The sequence below is a fragment of the Dysidea avara genome, chromosome 11 (assembly GCF_963678975.1).
Source record: "Dysidea avara chromosome 11, odDysAvar1.4, whole genome shotgun sequence".
NCBI lineage: Eukaryota > Metazoa > Porifera > Demospongiae > Dictyoceratida > Dysideidae > Dysidea > Dysidea avara.
In genome coordinates this window covers 17,147,075-17,165,468 of record NC_089282.1, presented here as the reverse complement: position 1 = coordinate 17,165,468, position 18,394 = coordinate 17,147,075, and the positions used below count along the sequence as shown (strand labels likewise).

Genomic DNA, 18,394 nt, shown 5'->3' with positions numbered 1-18,394 from the left:
GATTGATAGATTAGTGTTGATCTTAAAGGCTGAGGCTAGCAATTTATCAGTATGCACTCAACTGTACAGCTATAGTGCACAGAGCATTTTGAGAAAATCATGACACTACTAGTGACCGAGTGAAGAATATTAATAGGTGGACCCTTAATATAATCATGCTAGCATTTCAGAAATGATTAATTGCTTTGCCTGGTCAAACCTAAGTACGCAAATGGTAAAGAAATAATCACAAAACAGCTAATCATAAGGTACAGCTAGGAGACAGGCCTAGCTGTTCAGTTAGCTATACTCATGCACTTTCCACTTTTTGACAATTATAGTTATAGCCGTAAGGGCCTTAATGTGTCCTTACAAAACGAGATTTGCATTCCTATGCTGTATATGGAGTTCACGTGTTACGTGGTTCACTTAAGACGCAAGTGTTCAAACGGAAGAAAATCTGAAAATGATGACGTAACGCGTAGGACCAAACTTCCTGAACGATCACGTGCACAAAAAATAAAATCGTTTTGCCAAAGACTAATCAATCTATTTACTAACGCTAGAAAGTCGTGTTATTCGTGCTGGTAAGGAAGGTCAGGGCAACTATCTGTTTAGGGGGTTTGTCAATCATCTCGTCTCCTCAGCAAGGTGATATTGAATGCCTAGCAATCTAGTACGGGCCAAGGATAACGATAGCGACAAGAAGATGCGTTTGTTTACTTCTACCATTCTAGTAGTTGTAGTAGTTTTGTTTAAAGAAATCAATGGTGAGTTGTGCACACCAGAACAACAGGGTTCAGTGGTGATAATACTGTTGCACACAGGAGAGCCGGGGCTGAACGTAACAATCTTGACGGATTTACCGCTTGATGGAGAAATCTGTGCCGGACAATCTGTCAACTTTTCGTGCAGAATTAACAGTGGCTACATCGCCACAAAATATCGATGGATAGTAGGCAACAAAGCGCCAGTAACGGGAGATCGCAGTCACGTCATTCAAGTCTTCAGGAAGGTTAAGGTCACCTGTATTGTGATCGCCATTCTCAACCGTGATCCATCAGATAAGACGGTCACAGCGGGAGACAGTGTAATCGCTTTACCTGGAGGCAAGTCTTAATATAAACATTAGAATTATGTGTGTGTAGTATAGGATGACCCGGCTGTAATATATGGCTGGGTTCCAGTAAGGTATTAAAGATCATTGGGTGGCTGTGTTGTTAGCAATGCTGTCAAATTTTATTTCAAAATGGGTATAATTACTTGCAGTGTTACAGATCTCCCTTAGCCAGGTTAGCTAGGATTTATATTGTATTTGTAAAAGGTTTCAAAGTAGAAAACTTTCATAGGTGAGCAAACAAGATTCATAGGAAAGTATTTGGTAGCTATAGGAAGTTATGTGGCTAATAATGTGCATATTGGGCCTATTATTGGAGTTGGAGGAAAGGTTTCGTAGCCAAAGGGCAATGTACAAAATCAACAGAAATTTTTAACCTCTAAATTTCACAGATATGGCATCATCAAGAGTTAATAATAATAGTGGACCTCTCAATTATTATCATGTTTTTTACATGTCTGCAATGTTTTACAATTCCATTTTAACCTTTGCTTTTGTGTTGACACATGTTTTACTTATTGAAGTCTTTTGTCTCTTGTAATATAATGCATACCAAAATTGGTAGATGTAGAATAACTTTGTAACCATGTGGGGACTTTTTTGTCTTTTAGGTGGAGTACCTGTGGTAACCTTTCCATACCTGGGGAACTATGTGAACTATCCTACTGGAACAACAGCCAATTTAACAGCCACAGTTGTGTCAACTTTTTCCCTGACAGAGTTGACATGGTCACCTCCGCCATACTATTCTCATCCTAAAAATGAAACTAATACAACTAAAGCTGGTAATGTCACAACTACTATTCTATCCATACCAAATATTCAGATAAAAAATATTGGCAATTATACTTTGACAACAGCTAACAAGTGTGGAAAAATAAAGTCATACTTGTATATGGACATTTATACTGGTAAGGAAGCTATTTGTTTTTATTGCACATGACAGCTTTAAATGTTATTTCTATAGAATGTTCTAAAATTGAGCTGATTGCTCCACCTTCAAATTTTACAACTGTTGAAAATTATGATGCCACAGCTACATGTCGTTTTAAGGGCAAGTATTCATTTTCGTTCGACATGAGAGCAGAGTTACCCAGTGGTCAACTTATGTGGATGTCACCTGGGTCAGACCAGTGTGGTTGTATGCTTAAGCGTACATCAGGATGTCCTGGTGGTGGGGACCCTAATGATTGCTGTTTATTTAATTTTGTGTTGACGTGTGTTCCTCCATTAAATTGCAGTGGAGCTTTGTTTGCTTGTGATGCTGATTTTGCTAGTAATCACACGGCACATATGAGTAAGTAATTTTTCATATTATAAGCATTTCATTGTAAATGGGTGTCTTACAGCCGTCTTACCCAGTCCTAAGATGTTGGACCCTCCAACAAATGTCAGTGCAGATGCCGGAACTACAGTCAACTTTACATGTGAATTCCAAACTACCACAGACACTGCAATTGTACAATTCCATTGGTTATATAATGATGTTGACATAGAAGATTATAAAAGAACTCACAATCTTGATGCTAAGGTCACTAATGTCCCTTATATGGACAATTGTATTGTAAGCACACTTACAATCTACTCAATACAACATAGCAATGCTGGAGAGTACTCCTGCTACTGTTCCTATAACAAGACCAAGCTAGACGTTGATCATTCTGGTACAATCAAGTCCAATGTGATGTCTGCAAATCTTAATGTATCTGATAAACATGACAAGAAGATGATGTTTTACATCATAGTTGGAGCAGCAGTTGTTCTTGGTGTTATCATAATATTATTCTTGCTAGTTTTTGGTGCTATAATTATTAGAATAAGGAGGAGTAACAGGAGACATTATGGGTATCAAGAATTACCGGTTGTATCTTCAGATGACTTTACAAGTTAGTATCATAGTTTAATGCTTATGGTGTCTTAAATACTACATGCATGGGTTAGTTTGAAAGCCTAATGTTTGGGTATTCATGGATATGTCAATACTTTCCCTACCTTCTATTGCATTTACAGTGTATGACCTAGTGTAGAAATGAGAGCATTGCTTAGCATAGGCAGTTAAATATATACAATTATCACACAGACATACATTGCATTACACGCATACACTACACCATACATACACACAGCATACACGCACTCATAATACACTACACTAATAAACACAAAAATGCACTTGCACAGAAATAACACAATATGCAAATGCACACACACATTTAGAAGGCCATTCCTGCATGTAAGTGTGGGTACCGTAGATCGGGAAATATTCGACAGTAAGAATATTTTGTGGTTGCCTATATCGACGAAAATAAATTACACGAAATATTTTCACTCTTGAATATTTTCTATTTGCGAAATATTTTTTGGAGGCTGAGCTGTCAAAACCGAGGTCAAAGTACTTGAGGAATGAGTACACTGTTGGAGAAGAAAGACTAATGGTCTACCGTCAGGGTTCCAATATCTAGTCTCGAGTGGCATGCGTAGCCAGTCACAGCTGGGCATCCATCACAATTGCCCATTCAGTGTACAACAGGTACCTGTGTATCAACTTTTATCGTATCTTGCATGTTCATTTCTGGCACACCAGCGGAATTATTTGCTGTATAGAAAAATTCGCTATAGTAAAATATTTTCATGGCTAAGGCTGTCCACGAAAATATAGAATTTATTTTAAAACTAAATCTCGAACAAAAATTTCCTGATTTATGGTATATTCCCTAGGTATAGATTAGTGATATACAGCAGGTATTTCCCCTATATGGTATAAAGTCATTATGCTAAATCATTGCATTTCTAGCTACCACAAACTTCATTCATTACACAGGAAGTACTTGGTAACTGTATCGTCTCCGTAGCTAAACACATTCTATTTATCACATTTAACCACTTCCCTCTATTGAAATATCTTGGTATGGGAATGTGTAGTGTACTGTTTCATGTATAACTTGTGCAACTATCCTTCAATGTGGATTTTCTGAACAGATGGTTCAGTGGTCATAAATTTTCTTACACAGTTACCTGAATATTCATTGTTTTAGGGTAACAATAAACTGATGCTTTTAAGCTTTTTGCATACTATAGAGGTTGCCACAAAATGCAGTTAACTGGCACAAAACAATCCGTATTAGTCATCCACGTGAAGGTAGGCTGAGAACCATAAACAGGTTCTTTTCAGTGCAATGTAATCCAGGCTATATACATGTAGTTACAGTGCATGTATAAACAGTGGCGTAGCTAGCACCAGCCTGACACCAGGGCCTAGTGCAATCAGTGGCGTAGCTAACCAGAAGGTGATGGGATGACACACCCCCATAGAACACTTAATGTCATGATTGTACAAAAAGGCTAATGACCCAGTGATGGGCTAGCCAACATATGTGACCGGATTTCACATAACAAGGCTTCCACACACACAAAATCAAACTTACGTTTTTACCAGAAATGGATTGCTGGCCTAATACACTATCATATTCCACACTGTACTTCCTTCAGGACTGGCAAGTCTGGTTTCCGTGGCAGCTTTCTTCCGACCCTGTCAAAGCCACGAGTAGGAGATTGGTGCCATTGAATGGCCATGGCTTTGTGATAATGGTGTGTAGTGAGCTGGGACTTCACAGAGAGCTCACCAATAGTGTTCTCAGTAAATTTGGAGTGATTTGAGGGCCATGGAGAGCCCAAACTTGGCCTCTGGATTCCAATTGTCTCCTTGCTTCATTTTATACCCCTATATTAAGCCCACCCTATTACTACCACCTGTGATATTATTACCCGCTCGAGAAAAGCTTCCCAAAACAGGGCTAATATTGGGTATCAGAAATGTATACACCTACTCAGTGATAGCTAGTAAATAGATGCATACTTGGTGCAAATTTTGTTTGCACAGCTGTAGGCACTGGGAAGTTATTACACAGTGATTACTTAAAATCGCCATATCTCCTAACAAAGCTTTGTGCGTCGAAGCCGGGTTTTGTCAAATTCAGTCACATATGGTGTAGTATTAGCTAACTTATATCCAAGTAGCTGCTTTATTGAAAATTATTATCTGTGTAACCCAGAGAGGATTATAACTAGTCTTCATTGATCTGACATTATGTCAGATCAAAGTCAAAGTTGATCTGACATGATCTGACATTCTATGGCAATGCTTAGCAGTATGCGCAAGCATGCCAAGTTGCAGCATACCCCGTGAAAAAAGGATTTTCAAAGCTTGGATGTGAGTATTTTGATACCCAAAACTCCTTCAGCAGCCATGCACTGTTACATTGTTAAACCACATACATATAAATCTGTAATAATAACATTATGCTGATTTGATATTTTGTGACACGTATCTATATCAGTTATGGTTTTAACTGCAAGACATTTAAAACCCCTTCTGAAGCAGTGTGTGAGCATGTGGTAGAATGGTGCAGATTGCACTTCACTGAAAGGTGCAGGTTCGATTCCCCGAGTAGTCCGACAACTTTTTTTTTTGCTTTTTTGAGCCTTTTAGGTATACCTTTTAAAAAGCTGTTCGACTGCTCTATTAGAGTAGCTGACTGTTCTATTAGAGTATATCAATCTTTTTTAGCGGAAATCGGTCGGTCATCCTTGACCGGTTCAGTAGGTAATTGGGCGGTCTTTGAGCTAATTGGTCGGTAAATGTCCGATGGCTGACCGTTATAATCCACCCTGTAACCACTGCAGATTGAGCCTCATCTTACTCTCACGTGTCTCAACTGTACTCCAACATATTCGTCCATTATCAAGTAGAGTTATACATCACTGGCAGTATACAATTACTTGTTCTAATACGTTATAGCTATTTGCGATAGACACTCCTGGCCACACTGATTTCGTCCACTTGATTTAGTGAATTACCACTTCAGATTCCAGTTTGACTCCTTTTCCGAGTAATCACCTCTACTTTATATATAGCAGACCAACTCTCTCAACAATTCATCACCTCGTAGTGCAGTTTATCAGTGTTATCTCAAGCCTCAATTGCAGAAGGTCAACCACCTTTGTTTAAATGCACTATAACGTGAGTAAGCTAGTCTAAAAATAGAACAATAATTAGTGTGAGTAACTAATATTTTCGTTACTTGTTATCTCAAGCATGGATGATCCTTTTGTTAACTGTTGCATCACATGTTTGCTAAATGGAGTGAGTGGGAGTGTTGAAGGGAATAGCACTGCAGAAGCTGGCCATTTTGCACAGCTGTTACCATGTGCTAGGACACGTGCTCAACATTGTTTACATGGTCTAAATTCCATAGCCTAATTTATGCACATGAAATTCAATTTACGGGGCGTGATAGTTTGTGCCTCAATCAAATCATCCAATGGTCCACTATTACTCACTAAGAGATACTGTAGAGTATAGACCTAAGACCAGTAAGCCTTCTTTGCTGTTTTGTTCGAATTTTTGATACATTGTCCACGGTCCGTGACAGTTGGCCAAGCCTATCTTGGCGTTGCGCTATACAAAATGTCCGTTTTCAATCTAATAATTTGCTGAAACCCGGGTCTAGGCCCAGGTAGGCACGAGTTTAGTTACACCACTGTGTATAAACACAGAAGGGCCACCGAAATGCTTGTTAGAATGTGGGTTTGAGTATTGTAACATATGCACTAATGTCTCTTCTCAAATTCCCAATCGGTTGAACACTTGTAACATGAAACAGAGTATGATCTGAGTATAACAGTGTATGTTGCAGATCTGTAATTCAGGCAGTTTCATTATTAAAAAAAAGAAAAGAAAAAAAGAATGCAAGGAGTCTTATCATGTAGTTAGGGCAGTTTCATTATTTAAAAAAACAAGCTACAAGGAGTCTTATCATGGACTAAGACATACCATTGGCAGGGCTAGGTCTATGCTATAAAAATGCATGTACTACATTGTTGAATGATACCTAAGAAAACAGGTACGATCAGCCTGACAATAATTACCTGATGTATTTAGGGGGAATCTCTTGGAAAGTCCCAACAATACCTCAAATGGACACATGTGATACTCAGTTTAATATGACTCAGTTGATGTTAAAATGGAGTCCAAGTCTTGGGATAGAATTAAGCCATAGTGAGGGGAATATGAAGTTTGAGACTTGGTGAAATACATTGCTTGGAGCTCCCTATTATGGTGGGACATCCAGTCTTGCTATTTGATGTAATGTTATTAGGATAAGGATACCATGTGGTATGAAAGGATTAATTAATGATCTTCTCTGAGTTGAATAGCTAGTTAGCTAATCAGCTGTTTGGAAACTGCTACTATAGGGTTTGCTGAATTTGTGCAGCATCTAAAAGAGGAATGTGTAAGGACATTCAACCTTGTATAGACAGTTCCTATTAAAAAGTATTGACAATTCATTTTATCAGCATGTTTGTTTCTATTATGATGAGCAAACAGTTTGGCTTACTTTTCAACTTTGGAAAACCACGAATGAGCTGTTTTCAAATTACAAACATATGTAACAACGCAAACACTTCAAGCAATCAATATTTAAGCAGTCTTTGACTCTTTGTGGAATCTTTCTGAATCATTCTCTTTAGCAACTATGGCAAGTTTATATCTTTCAGTGCCTCTAATAACACCATAGCTAATGTACTGTGAAATATATCTGTACTTTACTAAATATTTCGAGTATGTGTAATATTGCCTCTAACAGTTACATGTGGTCAAGTGGGTTGGTCCTTGAATGGCTTCAACAACCCGTTAGCACCACCTTGCAGTCCATTACATTTTATGATATAATAAATACTAACATTGAACTATTTGATGTATTTTCAGGTATTGGAGATGAAGTTTTAGAGCAATATATTGTTGAAGATTTGTCTCCATATTGGAAAGAATTGGGACGGAAACTTAAATTATCCCAAAGTTTCTTGGATAATACTTGTGAGCAGTACCCATCAAATCCAACTGAACAGCTTAGAGCAGTCCTTCATGAGTGGCGAGACAGAACTACCTGTCCAACAGTAGCCAAGTTGGACAGATTATTTGAGGAGTTTGGTCTACAGAATTTTATCCCAGGAAGAAGACCAGTTCTTGAGAGGTCACACAAAGGTATGGCAATGTGGTTAGTATGAGGTAGTTCCTCTCTCTATGTGTACATAGCTGGGTGGCTGTTGGCCATCTTCAGTATAGTTTAGGCAGACTGCCATGCAAAATTGATTATGGCTGGCCATATCAAGACACACGGTAGTGTGTTGTGCGGCCCAAGAAGCCGACGCGTAACACTCGTGAGTATATTGACAGGAAGAAAGAAAACACAATTTTCGTACCTCCTTAGCTCTGTGCTTCCTTGATGATACAAGACGATTTTTGCTGTGGACATGCCCTCCAACTGCAGCACTCCACATTCCAAATTGGAGCGAAATCGCTTTGCGCGTTCCCAAGATATGCGACTTCAAAATTGGCTCAGTTTCTTCGTTTTTTTTCTTCTTATTTTTCTTTTTCTTGTCGCACACTTACAAAAACTGCTATAAAACTCGAACGCCATATCCGATTGCCTTGAAATTTGGCACACAGAAGGGGGATATAAAGGCGCATCTCAGTACCAACTTTGGCTGAAATACGATAAACAGGCAAAGAGTTATGAGTGATTATTCACGAAAAATAACACCAATATGTTGTCACACCTACAGGGTAAACCGCGTATGGGAAGAAGCTGAAAATCGGTGGGTGAATAGGTTAACTATTGAACCTCAAACCTTTTGTGGTTTGAAAGAAATCAAGCTAAAAACCAGGAAGATACACCAAAAAAACCAACAGTGTGTAACAATTATGCAATCGAGATCAGCTAATAAAAAAACGACTGCTTGCCACGCCTACCAGATAAACCGCTTGGGGTAATGCTTTGAAAATCGTTGTACAGATGGAGTAATCATCTTAGAAAGACTCATCAATGGTGTAGAAGAATCAGACTTAAAGCCACAGAGTTATAACACGAAATCCAACTTGGTGCAGGAAGTGCAAGATCAAGATACTCTAATAGAGCAGTCATCCTAATAGAGCAGTCACCCTGAATAGAGTTCAAGAGATCAGCTAGAAATAAGAAACCTGTATAGAGATCAGCTACACACAAGTCACCCTGTAGAGCGATTAGCTAGAAGAAGTTACCTTGTAGGGAGTTCATGCAACTATGGAAAGAGATAGTTTAGCTAGAAAAAATCACCTTGTAGAGTTCAGCTACAAAGAAACCACCATGTAGAGAGTTCAGCTACAAACAAATCGCCCTGTGGAGAGATCAATAGAAGAAGTTACCTTGCAGAGAGTTCAGCTACAAAGAAACCATCATGTAGAGAGTTCAGCTACAAACAAATCTCCCTGTAGAGAGATTAGCTAGAAGAAGTTACCATGTAGAGAGTTCAGCTACAAAGAAACCATCATGTAGAGAGTTCAGCTACAAACAAATCTCCCTGTAGAGAGATCAGCTAGAAGAAGTTACCTTGTAGAGAGTTCAGCTTCAAACAAATCACCCTGTAGAAAGATCAGCTAGAAGAGGTCACCTTGTAGAGAGTTCAGTTACAAAAAAACCACCATGTAGAGAGCTCAGCTACAAACTAGTGACCTTGTAGAGACATCAGCTAGAAGAAGTTACCTTGTAGAGAGTTCAGCTACAAAGAAACCATTCTTTAAAGAGCTCAGCTGCAAACAAATCACCTGCAAAGAATTCAGCTACAAATAAATCACCCTGTAGAAAGATGAGCTAGAAAAAGTTACCTTGTAGAGAGTTCAGTTACAAAGAAACCACCATGTAGAGAATTCAGCTACAAACTAGTGACCCTGTAAAGACATCAGCTAGAAGAAGTTACCTTGAGAGAGTTCAGCTACAAAGAAACCATTATGTAAAGAGCTCAGCTGCAAACAAATCACCTATACAGAATTCAGCTACAAACAAATCACCATGTAGAGAGATCAGCTAGAAGAAGTTAACTTGTAGAGAGTTCAGCTACAAAGAAACCATCATTTAGAGAGTTCAGCTTCAAACAAATCACCTGTAGAGAGTTCAGCTACAAACAAATCTCCCTGTAGAGAGATCAGTTAGAAGAAGTTACCTTGTAGATCGTTCAGCTACAAACAAATCACCCTGTAGAGAGATCAGCTAGAAGAAGTTACCTTGTAGAGAGTTCAGCTACAAAGAAACCACCATGTAGGGAGTTCAGCTGCAAAGAAATCACCCTGTATAAAATTCTGCCACGAACAAATTGCCCTGTAGAAAGATCAGTTAGAAGAAGTTACCTTGTAGAGAGTTCAGCTACAAAGAAACCATTCTGTAAAGAGCTCAGCTACAAACAAATCACCTGTACAGAATTCAGCTACAAACAAATCATCCTGTAGAGAGATCAGCTAGAAGAAATTACTTTGTAGAGAGTTCAGCTACAAAAAAACCACCATGTAGAGAGTTCAGCTACAAAGAAATCACCCTGTAGAAAATACAGCCACAAACAGATTGCCCTGTAGAAAGATCAGTTAGAAGAAGTTACCTTGTAGATCGTTCAGCTACAAACAAATCACCCTGTAGAGAGATCAGCTAGAAGAAGTTACCTTGTAGAGAGTTCAGCTACAAAGAAACCACCATGTAGAGAGTTCAGCTGCAAAGAAATCACCCTGTATAAAATTCTGCCACAAACAAATTGCCCTGTAGAAAGATCAGTTAGAAGAAGTTACCTTGTAAAGAGCTCAGCTGCAAACAAATCACCTGTACAGAATTCAGCTACAAACAAATCACCCTGTAGAGAGATCAGCTAGAAGAAGTTACCTTGTAGATAGTTCAGCTACAAACAAATCTCCCTGTAGAGAGATCAGCTAGAAGAAATTACCTTGTAGAGAGTTCAGCTACAAAGAAACCATCATGTGGAGAGTTCAGCTGCAAAGAAATCACCACTGCCCAAATTTCAAGGCAATAGCTCTTTCCAATCTGAAGTTATCAATTGTCAAAGTTGGCAAATTGGATGTGTGTGGAAGGCCCCTTTTCGCAAATCCGGTCACATATGTATTATATAATTATATAATTTGTACATTTACTGATAAAATATTTAAAGTACATCTACTTCATCTTTTCTTCTTCCTGTAGTAAAGAAAAAAAACATAGGTTAAAAAAGTCCCAAAGCTGGCCATAGGCCGGCTTTGGGGTATACAAATACAAAAAGAAATGAAATCTAATCCAAAACAGCCAAGCTGTAAAAAAAGTGTGCGGCCCTCAGAAAGGCTATGGTGAAAAAAGATGTGAAATCCAAGGTGGCGGCCAAGAAATGGCTGTGATGGTAGGTTAATGGTAAAAATTTTAATAACGACAATTCAGGTGAATTTTTGTGCCGCTTCACAAAATTTACCTGAATTGTCATTATTAAAATTTTTACCATTAACCTACCATCACAGCCATTTCTTGGCCGCCACCAAGGAATTCACATCTTTTTTCACCATAGCCTTTCTGAGGGCCGCACACTTTTTTTACAGCTTGGCTGTTTTGGATTAGATTTACTATACATTACTGTATTGGTGCTCAGTAAATGATTTGACAATATTTTAAAATGGGCACTCAGTTTCTAACTTTTAATTTAAACACTGGTGTAGATAGTTCCTCTTTATGTATGGGATGAAAACTTGAAAAGATACCTTGATATTTTTTCTCTCTTGTTACTCACTTGTTGTCTGCTTCTCCCTTTTATCATTGCCAGGAACTAGTTGCCTTTTTATAGTTTACTGAGTTCACATTTAGCAGCATTCTGAATGATGACAATGTATGAATTTATGTGATCAAGGTTAAAGTTCCTTCCTGTAGAAGCACATTAGATTACATTAGGAATCATCTCTAAAGTTTGGAAAGAGCCACCAAACTTCTCTTGTACTTCCTTGCTCCTAATTATTTGTTTAAAAAACAAAGTTTTATTTGGTACACAATTAAATTATATGTGTCACCCTTAGTAATTCATCATCGTACTGAACATCATGCGCCAGATGATCGACAACTTCCTGTCAGTGGACCAGGTAACTAACAGTGTATCTGTTGTACAGTAGTTATTACTTGTGTGTAGGGTGTCAGATGTTTATCAACCGAAATAGTCAGATATTACCTGGTGTTGATAGCCAGAATACTGAGATGAATACATTTAAAGGTAAGGTTTCTGTATTAGTAGAATATTCACTGAAAGTCAAAGTATGTGTTGCTATGAATGATTGGGTACAAATGTACATATCGCCATAGAAAATATGAGAAGTGATGGTGAAATTTTACTTAATGTATGTATATATATGTATATATGTCTATGTCATCTACGTTTTCAAACAGAAAAGTGTGCTTTACAGCACACTTTTCATGAATGTGACATGACCACTGACTGACACAACCCATAGAGACACTGGAATGACCACAGTTATACTGGAACAACTCAGTTTGGAACTATAGCACTCATCCTTAAAATGTTCACTAAAATTAGATACTGGGGTATATATTATCTATGACTAAACTGTCCATCATTACAAGTCCAGGAAATTCGTTATATTTTGATACTTAATGCCTTGCTGCATTGTTGGCCACACTCTAGGCCACACTCACGAACAGCCATTCTGTGTATTAAAACTGTTACTCAAATAACTAGCCTTCCACAGTCATTTACTTCCTTCCAAGCAAATTCAGTACAAATTAAAATGCTAGTCACAAGAAGGTACTAGTCTTGTCATTGTCACTATAGCATTCCAGGTTATCATAAACTCTATTATTTGCCAACTTTCTTTGTGATTGTAACTCCAGCTTCGTACATTTAGATGGAGAGACAAATTTTCTGAGCACTTTTTTTTATTCAGACCACACCTGAGTACTATATTTCCCATGATGCACAAGCGTACACTGTACTTTTATTACCATATCCCTGTGCTATATTTTCTATGGTGCACTCGCTGTGGTGCTTTAACAAGTACAGAATGTTTGAAGTCTGCATGAACATATCCAAATGCTTTTAATTATTCAATACTGGGAAATGTGTAGAGTGTGATATGGCTTCTTACTTGTTAACTAACCACAATTATCCATAGTTCACTCCCATTATGGTAGCTGTTTACTGTTACTATTCCTAACAAGTAGAACAAGTTGAAGTTGTGCTACTTCCAAAAACCAGGCTCTAGATATATAGCTGGAAATATATTGTAATAATGCAATTACGCATAGTTTTGTAATTTCGGATTTCATAATTAGTAAATTATTTTGTAATTCTCTAATTACGTTGCTATGCATTGCTAAGGAGGCGTATTTCGAACAAACTGCTGTCAACAACTTATTAAGCACAGAGTGTTTTCTCAACCATTTTATAGTTAGTCTAAAGCGTTTTCCCCATAAATGCTCTCTATAAAACCTCAAGGCTACCCTTCATTTTCGTACGTGTACGTAGGGACACACCCCTTTTTGAGTTGAAGAGATATGCATTTCCTAGTGGCCTAAGAGGCCTGCTACGGTGTTTTTCAGTAGTTCAGCCAAAATTGCTTACAGATTCGATCACCAAGGGTTAATTTCTAAAATTTCTTTGGGGCGGGGGAGGGGGATACTCCCAATGCTCCCCTACAGGGCCATAGGAAGCGATCAGGCCATAGCCTGACCACTTTTTCAGCATTAATTTAAGAATATATATATCTGAGCTGTTGATAGGTACTGGTTGATTATTCTGGCATGTTTTTGGGAATGTAGATGCCTAAAGCATCATGCAAGCATTGTGATAATGCGAGTAAAACACCTACACCATATTAATAAATGAGTCATGGAAAAGATCAAAACATTCTAATAGAACAGTCACCCTAATAAAGCACTCAGGTACTTACAGATTTATGAGTCAACTAGCAAATGCGAAATATAAATAGCTTCGCATGGAAGCATACATAATTGGATGACTAGTTGAGCACTGCAGCATAGCATATATTCTGTTCCTGTGTGTTGTAATAGAGTAATATATTACTCTGCATTGTTTACTGTATACAATAAGCATTTATTTATTTATTTTATTTATTTATTATTTATTAAATTAATGCTTTACAGCACAAGTGCTGAAGGTTTACTTTAATCTTACTCACAGGGACCCTTCGTGGTGGTCTTCCACCTTTAACAGTGTTATCACCAGATCTGCAAGCAGAGTGGGAGGAGCTTGGACTTCACATGGGTCTTGATTTGGAAGCACTTAGGCACATCAAAGAAGGAAAGATGTCTCAAACCAATGCATGCTGCTTAGAAGTCTTCATTTATTGGTTGACTATTAATGTACAAGCAACCTGGGAAGATTTTGTAACAGTTCTGCAGGAAGACCCAGTAAAGTGGAACACCATTGCTTCTGGGTTGGCTCAACATTTGAACAGTATGTAAAACCATGTAGTTTATTTTGTCAATTTACTACTGTCTTATATGCAGATATTTTGATTGATTCTGATGGACGGCCAAAAAGGAGGAAACAAGAGACATGTATACGTAAGTGATACAAATTCATTTAACTTTATGCATTATATGTACATGGTTGAATCCAATAGCAAACCCATTGCAGAAACATTACATAGAAATAGTGGAACATGTTGATCCAGAGCAGTTGCTGCTCCAATTGAAGACCCATGACTTACTTACCCCTGATGAGGAGTACATGCTGCTTAACACCAATTTTTCACTGCAAAAACGTACAAAATTACTCCTTCAGCGGTTTTGTTCTAAGAATCCTACAAACTCTGTTCAGTTGTTTTATCAATGTCTAAGGGAAGAGAAACAACATTCTGGTCACAAGTATTTAGCTGATCTTCTTGAACAAGATGTTCTTGATTATGAAGCCAAAATCAGTAATAAAACTGAAGTACCAAAGAAAGCAGAGAAGGGTAATCGATCAATTCCACTTAGCCCATCACCAGAAGGAGAAAACGATGACCTATCAGATGTGATAAAATCTTGCTGGATGCAAGTAGCAGATATGTTGTCAGTCCCACCTAACGTGGTATACCAGATTTCTGCTATTTCACAAGACCCGCTTGAACAAGCAAATTTATTTCTTCACCGTTACACAGAGATTGAAGGAAGTCATGCTAAAGGCAACATTATTCGTGCTCTTGATCAGTTAGGTATACCAGTGAACAGAATGTAGGCTAGTTGTCAGTGATTTACTTTATGTGTGTGTGTGTGTTTCCCATGTGCTGCATGATCATGCATGTATAAATAGGATGTAGTAGTGTTCTTTTCTACTTTTTATCTTGTGTATTTTTTTGTTTGTTTAAATGATGTATGAATGTAACTACACTATAGTGTATCTATAATGCCAGACTTATAGGAAATGAAATGTTGGTATGCAAAACCATATCCATTTTGTAGAAAGGTAGTGTCTGGGTATGAGATTACCACTGCATTATTTCTCTTAATAGAGTGTACTAATGATATGCTGGAATGCATGAACTATGTCCCTCAAGTGATATTACACCAGCTAAGTAACCAAAACTTAGGAAGTCTGATGTAATTCCACCAGCAGTCTTGTACAATGGCACTACTGATAATTATGCCAGTGCCTCTATTCAGCAAGTTTTCCTGTTCAGCATGTACTACTAGCAAGCAGCATTAATACCCCAAACGATGATGATGTATAGTTGTTACTAACCATATCACCTCTAGTTACTTTAACATTTCTATTGACAATAACTTGCATTTTATGCCCTTAGTACTTTTCATATAGGGCTTTCTGCTGTAGATCCTAAGGCTATACGGATTGATGGAATAAAATACAGTGCAGCAGTGCTGTTCAAACCCTTATTATAAATTCTGCGCTGTAAAAATCCAATCTACGTATATCCAACCTGTATAATTGCATGATGACCTTTATCACGCGTTTTCTGTGAGTCGGTCCCGTTCCCACTTTCCATTCCCGTTTTCCTCGAATTCTACTTACCCTCAGACCAGTGTGGTTGTAAACTGAAGCGTACATCTGGTGGTGTGGACCCTGATGATTGTTGTTCATATAATTTTGTGTTGACGTGTGTTCCTCCATTAAACTGCAGTATAGCTTTGTTTGCTTGTGATGCTGATTTTGCTAGTAATCACACGGTACATATGAGTAAGTAATATTTCATTAACAAATCTCAATGTAGATGTTGGAACTACAGTCAGCTTTACATGTGAATTCCAAACTACCTACCATTGACACTTCAATTGCACAATTCCATTGGTTGTACAATGATGTTGCCATAGAATATTATAAGAGAGCTCACAATCTTAATGCTTCGCTCAGGCGCCACGACACAGGGCCTGAGGGTTACTAAATTACTTAGATCCCTGTGGTCTGAAGTCAACTATTACTTAGACCCTTTTTGTGGTGGATTTTGGAGGTGTCTAAGAAAAGGGTCTAAGTAACTTAGATACCTCCAAAATCCACCACAAAAAGGGTCTAGTGTCGCTTATACGGACAATTGTATTGCAAGCACTCTTACAATCTACTCAATGCAACATAGCAATGTGGGGCTAATGTTCCCTATAACAAGACCAAGCTGGACGCTGGTGCAATCAAGTCCAGTGTGATGTCTGTAAATCTTAATGTATCGGATAAACATGACAAGAAGATGATGTTTTACATCATAGTTGGAGCAGCAGTTGTTCTTGGTGTTATCATAATATTATTCTTGCTAGTTTTTGGTGCTATAATTATCAGAATAAGGAGTAACAGGAGAAGATATGGGTATCAAGAATTACCGGGTGTATCTTCAGATGACTTTACAAGTTATATACTAATGCTTATTGTCTTGAATACTACATGCATGGGTTGGTTTGAAAGCCTAATATTTGGGTATTCATGGAAATGCCAATAATTTCCCTGCCTTCTATTGCATTATTACAGTGTATGACCTTGTGTAGAAATGAGCATTGCTTAGCATAGGCAGTTAAATATATACATTTACCACATAGACATACATTGCATTACACGAACACACTACACCATACATACACACAGCATACATGCACTAATACTACACTACACTAATAAACACACAAAAATGCACTTGCACAGAAATAACACAATATACAAATGTACACACACATTTAGAAGGCCATTCCTGCATGTAAGTGTGGGTATATTCCCCAGGTATAGATTAGTGATATACAGCAGGTATTTCCCCCATATCGTATAAAGTCATCATGCTAAATCATTGCATTTCTAGTTACCACAAACTTCATTTTATATTACACAGGAAGTACTTAGTAACTGTATCCATTCCTTGATGTGTGTGTGGTCTCTGTAGCTAAACACATTCTATTTATCACATTAAACCACTTCCCTCCATTAATTGTTAACATGTTGATATGTGGTTGTACACAAAGGAAATGTCTTGGTATAAGGAATGTGTAGTGGACTGTTTCATGTATAACTTGTGGAACTATCTTTCAATGTGGATTTTTCTGAACACATGGTTCAGTGGTTATATCTTGAACAGTATATACCTTAATGTTTATTGTTTTAGGGTTACAAAAGACAAAGGCTTTTCAGTTGTTTGCATATTATAGAGGTTACCACAAAATGCAGTTAACTGGCACTAAACAAACCTTATTGTTCATCCATGTGAAGGTAGGCTGAGAACCATAAACAGGTTCTTTCCAGTCAATGTAATCCAGGCTATACATGTACTTACATTGCATGTATATGCACAGGGCCACCAAACTGCTTGTTAGAATGGGTTTGCTTATTGTAACATATGCACTAATGTTTCTTCTGAAATTCCCAATTGGTTAAACACTTGTTACATGAAACAGAGTATGATCTGAGTATAACAGTGTATGCTGCAGATCTGTGGTTCAGGAGAGTAGGCCCAGTTTCGTTATTAAAAAAAAACTGCAAGGAGTCTTATCATGGACTAAGACATACCATTGGCAGGGCTAGAAACTTAAGGGGAGAATATGAAGTTTGGGGCCTGGTGAAATACGTTGCTTGCATGGAGCTCCCTATTATGGTGGGGCATCCAGTCTTACTAATTGGTGTAATGTTATTAGGATAAGGACACCATGTGGTATGAAAGGAATAATTAATGATCTTCTCTGAGTTGAATAGCTAGTTAGCTAATCAGCTCTTTGGAGATATATTACTACTATATAGGGTTTGCTGAATTTGTGCAGCATCTAAAAGAGGAAATTACACTAATGTGCAAGGATATTCAGCCTTGTATAGACAGTTCCACTGGTAATTCATTTGAATAGCACTAATCAGCATGTTTGTTTGGTTTCTATTATGATGAGCAAATAGTTTGGTTTACTTTTCAACTTTGGAAAACCACAAATGAACTGTTAATGAACTACTTATATAACAATGCAAACACATCAAGTA

The 18,394-nt window shown here is 37.8% G+C and overlaps 1 protein-coding gene across 3 annotated transcripts; it reads left to right on the top strand.

Annotated features, from left to right (window-relative positions):
• Positions 1-261: 261 nt before the first annotated feature.
• On the top strand, positions 262-15,388 carry LOC136238057 (uncharacterized). Of its 3 annotated transcripts, none has more exons than XM_066028381.1 (12): positions 484-575; positions 627-749; positions 807-1,088; positions 1,708-2,007; positions 2,064-2,393; positions 2,446-2,982; positions 7,866-8,141; positions 12,006-12,068; positions 12,116-12,196; positions 14,141-14,416; positions 14,470-14,526; positions 14,586-15,388. In XM_066028381.1, exons 2-12 carry the CDS (start codon positions 641-643, stop codon positions 15,179-15,181), a joined length of 2,907 nt encoding a protein of 968 aa, XP_065884453.1. In that variant the 5' UTR covers positions 484-575; positions 627-640; the 3' UTR covers positions 15,182-15,388. The 3 variants fall into 3 exon arrangements, with proteins under 3 accessions (XP_065884455.1, XP_065884453.1, XP_065884454.1); XM_066028382.1 differs by having other exon boundaries at positions 498-566; XM_066028383.1 differs by lacking the exon at positions 7,866-8,141 and having other exon boundaries at positions 262-749.
• Positions 15,389-18,394: the final 3,006 nt, after the last annotated feature.

Bases quoted from the DNA above. Each gene is read 5' to 3' on its own strand.
- LOC136238057 (XM_066028381.1), top strand. From the start codon at position 641: ATGCCTAGCAATCTAGTACGGGCCAAGGATAACGATAGCGACAAGAAG. The intron at 12,069-12,115 runs GTAACTAACAGT...ACTTGTGTGTAG, and splicing joins ACTTCCTGTCAGTGGACCAG to GGTGTCAGATGTTTATCAAC. The intron at 12,197-14,140 runs GTAAGGTTTCTG...TCTTACTCACAG, and splicing joins TGAGATGAATACATTTAAAG to GGACCCTTCGTGGTGGTCTT.